The following is a 5,645-nucleotide window of genomic DNA, read 5'->3' on the forward strand; positions in this document are numbered from 1 at the left end:
CTTTATTGAGGGGTGACCTGTATGACGGTAATTGTTCTCTGGTCCAGGGGTTGAATCAGCTGTTCTTTATTGGTCCAGGGGTCAGAACCTGTCTGTTCTCTATAGGGGTTAAACCTGTCTGTTCTCTGGTCCAGGGGTCAGAACCTGTCTGTTCTCTGGTCCACCGGGTCAGAAAGGGTCAGGTGGGTTCTGTTCTCTGGTCCAGGGGTCAGAACCTGTCTGTTCTCTGGTCCAGGGGTCAGAACCTGTCTGTTCTCTGGCACCCAGGGGTAACCTGTCTGTTCTCTGGTACAGGGAAGGAACCTGTCTGTTCTCTGGTAAGAACCTGTCTGTTCTCTGGTCCAGGGGTCAAACCTGTCTGTTCTCAATCCAGGGGTCAAACCTGTCACAACACGGTGGGTGTCTGTTCTCTGGTCCAGGGGTCAAACCTGTCACAGGGCCGGTGGGTGTCTGTTCTTGGTCCAGGGGTCAGAACCTGTCAGGGCCACGGTGGGTGTCTCTGTTCTCTGGTCCAGGGGTCAGAACCTGTCAGGGTCACGGTGGGTGTCTGTTCTCTGGTCCAGGGGTCAGAACCTGTCTGTTCTCTGGTCCAGGGGTCAGAACCTGTCAGAACCTGTCTGTTCTCTGGTCCAGGGGTCAGAACCTGTCTGTTCTCTGGTCCAGGGGTCAGAACCTGTCTGTTCTCTGGTCCAGGGGTCAGAACCTGTCTGTTCTCAAACCTGTCAGGGTCAAGGTGGGTGTCTGTTCTCTGGTCCAGGGGTCAGAACCTGTCTGTTCTCTGGTCCAGGGGTCAGAACCTGTCTGTTCTCTGGTCCAGGGGTCAGAACCTGTCTGTTCTCTGGTCCAGGGGTAGAACCTGTCTGTTCTCTGGTCCAGGAACACCTGTCTGTTCTCAAAGGGGTCAGAACCTGTCTGTTCTCTGGTCCAGGGGTCAGAACCTGTCAGGGCCACGGTGGGTGTCTGTTCTCTGGTCCCACCTGTCAGGGTCAGGGTCAGGGTCACGGTGGGTGTCTGTTCTCTGGTCCAGGGGTCAGAACCTGTCAGGGCCACGGTGGGTGTCTCTGTTCTCTGGTCCAGGGGTCAGAACCTGTCAGGGTCACGGTGGGTGTCTGTTCTCTGGTCCAGGGGGAACCTGTCAGAACCTGTCTGTTCTCTGGTCCAGGGGTCAGGTCTGTTCTCTGGTCCAGGGGTCCAAACCTGTCTGTTCTCTGGTCCAGGGGTCAGAACCTGTCTGTTCTCTGGTCCAGGGTCACCTGTCTGTTCTCTGGTCCAGGGGTCAGAACCTGTCTGTTCTCTGGTCCAGGGGTCAGAACCTGTCTGTTCTCTGGTCCAGGGGTCAAACCTGTCTGTTCTCTGGTCCAGGGGTCACCTGTCTGTTCTCTGGTCCAGGGGTCAGTGTCTGTTCTCTGGTCCAGGGTCAGAACCTGTCTGTTCTCTGGTCCAGGGGTCAGAACCTGTCTGTTCTCTGGTCCAGGGGTCAGAACCTGTCTGTTCTCTGGTCCAGGGGTCAGAACCTGTCAGGGCAACACATCAGATTCCACTAATAAATTGTTTATTGATGACTATGACTAATTGGATCAGTTGAATCAGCTGTTCTTTATTGATAACTAGAATTTGACTTAACTATAATTAAATCAACGTTAAAAAATGATTAGTTGAAACAGGTTTCACTGCAGGGCGGGAGCTAAAGCCTGCACCCATACCAGCTTCTACAGAGGAAGGTTGGATAACCGCTGTTCGACAGGCAGACGTCTCAAAATGCACCTCCCAATGGAAGAAACTCACAACAGCCAAAACACACATCAAAATACAGCCTCAGTTGTCCAACAGAACAGAAGTACCACTTAAATAAACAGAGGCTGCGTAGCGCACTACACCAGGAACAGGGTTCCAAACCACACCCCGTGTAGTGCAGTGCACTGCACCAGGAGCAGGGTTCCAAACCACACCCCGCGTAGTGCAGTGCACTGCACCAGGAGCAGGGTTCCAAACCACACCCCGTGTAGTGTAGCGCACTACACCAGGAGCAGGGTTCCAAACCACACCCCGTGTAGTGCACTACACCAGGAGCAGGGTTCCAAACCACACCCCGTGTAGTGTAGCGCACTACACCAGGAGCAGGGTTCCAAACCACACCCCGTGTAGTGCACTGCACCAGGAGCAGGGTTCCAAACCACACCCCGCGTAGTGCAGTGCACTGCACCAGGAGCAGGGTTCCAAACCACACCCCGCGTAGTGTGCACTACACCAGGAGCAGGGTTCCAAACCACACCCCGTGTAGTGCACTACACCAGGAACAGGGTTCCAAACCACACCCCGTGTAGTGCACTACACCAGGAGCAGGGTTCCAAACCACACCCCGTGTAGTGTGCACTACACCAGGAGCAGGGTTCCAAACCACACCCCGTGTAGTGCACTACACCAGGAACAGGGTTCCAAACCACACCCCGTGTAGTGCACTACACCAGGAGCAGGGTTCCAAACCACACCCAGTGTAGTGCACTACACCAGGAGCAGGGTTCCAAACCACACCCCGTGTAGTGCACTACACCAGGAGCAGGGTTCCAAACCACACCCCGTGTAGTGCACTACACCAGGAACAGGGTTCCAAACCACACCCCGTGTAGTGCACTACACCAGGAACAGGGTTCCAAACCACACCCAGTGTAGTGCACTACACCAGGAACAGGGTTCCAAACCACACCCCGTGTAGTGCACTACACCAGGAACAGGGTTCCAAACCACACCCCGTGTAGTGCACTACACCAGGAACAGGGTTCCAAACCACACCCCGTGTAGTGCACTACACCAGGAACAGGGTTCCAAACCACACCCCGTGTAGTGCACTACACCAGGAACAGGGTTCCAAACCACACCCCGTGTAGTGCACTACACCAGGAACAGGGTTCCAAACCACACCCCGTGTAGTGCACTACACCAGGAACAGGGTTCCAAACCACACCCCGTGTAGTGCACTACATCAGGAACAGGGTTCCAAACCACACCCCGTGTAGTGCACTACACCAGGAGCAGGGTTCCAAACCACACCCCGTGTAGTGCACTACACCAGGAACAGGGTTCCAAACCACACCGTGTAATGTAGTGCACTACATCAGGAACAGGGTTCCAAACCACACCCCGTGTAGTGCACTACACCAGGAACAGGGTTCCAAACCACACCCCGTGTAGTGCACTACACCAGGAACAGGGTTCCAAACCACACCCCGTGTAGTGCACTACACCAGGAACAGGGTTCCAAACCACACCCCGTGTAGTGCACTACACCAGGAACAGGGTTCCAAACCACACCCCGTGTAGTGCACTACACCAGGAGCAGGGTTCCAAACCACACCCCGTGTAGTGCACTACACCAGGAACAGGGTTCCAAACCACACCCGTGTAATGTAGTGCACTACATCAGGAACAGGGTTCCAAACCACACCCCGCGTAGTGCACTACACCAGGAACAGGGTTCCAAACCACACCCTGTGTAGTGCACTACACCAGGAACACATTAAAACAGAACAGGATACTCTGGATATAAAATATACCAATCACACATCTGGAAAACGATCATCTTTGGAGTGTCGCTTCCTCCGTTCTCCAGAGAGAAGAAAAGAGAGAGAGAGAGAGGGAGAGGGAGGGAGGGAGGTCATTAGAGGTCCATTCTACCCCAGACCAGTCCATTCTATTCGTCCATCGACGAGGGGGGGGGGGGGGTGGAAGAGTTCTCTCCCTGGAATGAACCATTATGACACCAGGCAGGGGTGCAGAGCCTCCAGAAAGTCTCCAGATAAAGGAGAGAGAGAAGGTCCAACGACAACTAAAGTCTGTCATCGTTTGTCTTGTTGCATAGCGAGGCGGTGGTTGCTTTAGTAACAGCCAGCCAGTTTCAGATGGAGGAGGAGTGTTTTGGGGGAGGGGTAAAGGGTGTGTCTTGGTCCATTTCAGTCCCCGTTTCTCTCCAACGCTGAGGGGTTATGGGTGTTTAGAACAACCCCCCCCCCTTCACAAACACTCTCACAAGGTAGACTCTTTCTGGCGCTCGCGACCATTAGATGTCTTCTTGACTTTAGAGATGCCCTCCAACATACCTGACTCCGTCACCCTGTAGAGAGAAGAGAGGGAGAGAGAGAGGGGGAGAGGGGAGAGAGAGGGAGGGGGAGAGAGGGTGAGAGAGAGGAGAGAGAGAGAGAGAGAGGGAGGAGAGAGAGAGGGAGAGAGGGAGGGAGAGAGGGAGAGAGAGAGAGGGAGGGAGGGAGACAGAGGAGGGAGGGAGGGAGACAGAGAGAGGGAGGGAGGGGAGGGAGAGGGAGGGAGGGAGAGAGGGAGGGTTAGTTGAATACATGACATGTTTAAACATCCCAGGTGCGACCTCTCAAAACAACAACAGTCTCTTACACTTCATCCATCTCCACGTCCTCCTCGTCCAGGGGCAGCTGGAGGTAGGGGTTGTTGGACGCCGGGCGGAACTTATACCCCGTCAACACAAAGAAGATCAGAGTCGACACCTCCACTAGGAACTACAGGGAGGGACGGGGTAGAGAGGGAAAATAAAACGATCAGACCATCTCTCTAAAAACAACGAAGAAATGGATATCATCGGTGTCAAGAGTTTCACCGTGTGACATCATCAGAAGTGGACAGTGACGGCGTCTCACCTCGTAACACCACTGCCACTGGAAAGGCACCGTCACCTTCAGCAGGATGGCGATGATCCTCGTGAAGTAGATATAACACACTATCTACAGATGGAGAGAGGGAGGACGGAGAGAGTGAGGGAGGACGGAGAGAGTGAGGGAGGACGGAGAGAGTGAGGGAGGACGGAGAGAGTGAGGGAGGACGGAGAGAGTGAGGGAGGAGGAGGGAGAGGAAGGATGGATGAGGGATGGAGGACGGACAGGGAGGGAAGAGGGATGATGGAGAGAGGGAGGGAGGGAGGGACGGAGAGAGGGAAGGATGAGGGAGGAGGGATGATGGAGAGAGGAAGGATGGATGAGGGAGGAAGGATGGATGAGGGATGGGGAGGACGGGAGAGGACGGAGAGAGGGGAGGATGGATGAGGGAGGAGGGAGGAAGGATGGATGAGGGAGGGAGGACGGAGAGAGGACGGAGAGAGGACGAGGAAGGATGATGGAGAGAGGGAGGATGGATGAGGGAGAGGGACAGAGAGAGAGATTACCCATCCTGACATCTTTCAGAACTTTCACAGAAACATAAGTTCAAATTCAAATAACTGTGAGGAAGAGAGACAGATGTCTCCTCACCATGACGTAGTAATGTCTGAATAGTTTGAGTTTCTCCAGGTTCATGGCAGCTGAGGTAAACAAGGAGAGACAGACAGTATTACTACAGACAGCTACAGGGGAACTACAGGGGAACGACAGGGGAACACAGCACCAACTACAAGGTTCAAACTACATTTTTACTCAGCTATAGTTATTAACCACTGCTAACTGTTCATGAAATGTTTCCCTCCCTGTAGATGGCTCACCTTTCCCATCAGTGCTGGAAGCCTCTTGTAGGTGACGAATAGACCTGCAAACACACACACACAATCACACCACATTATCCTCTGATGGCCCGTCAGGGAGGAAGGAGCCCCCTTCTCAAACCCAACAGTAATAAGTCAACCAGGTCAACCA

General features: G+C 54.0%; 1 protein-coding gene across 1 annotated transcript; it reads right to left on the bottom strand.

Moving 5' to 3' along the window:
• Positions 1-3,092: 3,092 nt before the first annotated feature.
• On the bottom strand, positions 3,093-5,625 carry LOC135532379 (protein GPR108-like). The gene is made up of 5 exons (XM_064959935.1): positions 5,495-5,625; positions 5,268-5,317; positions 4,662-4,745; positions 4,402-4,523; positions 3,093-4,108 (listed from the first exon to the last, which is right to left on the bottom strand). The coding sequence occupies exons 2-5, from the start codon at positions 5,310-5,312 to the stop codon at positions 4,021-4,023; spliced, it is 339 nt and encodes a 112-aa protein (XP_064816007.1). The 5' UTR covers positions 5,313-5,317; positions 5,495-5,625; the 3' UTR covers positions 3,093-4,020.
• Between the last annotated feature and the right edge of the window lie 20 nt (positions 5,626-5,645).

Source organism: Oncorhynchus masou, unplaced genomic scaffold (assembly GCF_036934945.1).
Source record: "Oncorhynchus masou masou isolate Uvic2021 unplaced genomic scaffold, UVic_Omas_1.1 unplaced_scaffold_1847, whole genome shotgun sequence".
In the NCBI taxonomy this organism is placed as follows: Eukaryota; Metazoa; Chordata; class Actinopteri; order Salmoniformes; family Salmonidae; genus Oncorhynchus; species Oncorhynchus masou.

Bases quoted from the DNA above. Each gene is read 5' to 3' on its own strand.
- LOC135532379 (XM_064959935.1), bottom strand. From the start codon at position 5,312: ATGAACCTGGAGAAACTCAAACTATTCAGACATTACTACGTCATG. The intron at 4,746-5,267 runs GTGAGGAGACAT...CTCCATCTGTAG, and splicing joins TCAGACATTACTACGTCATG to ATAGTGTGTTATATCTACTT. The intron at 4,109-4,401 runs GTAAGAGACTGT...TTCTCTCTACAG, and splicing joins GACGTGGAGATGGATGAAGT to GGTGACGGAGTCAGGTATGT.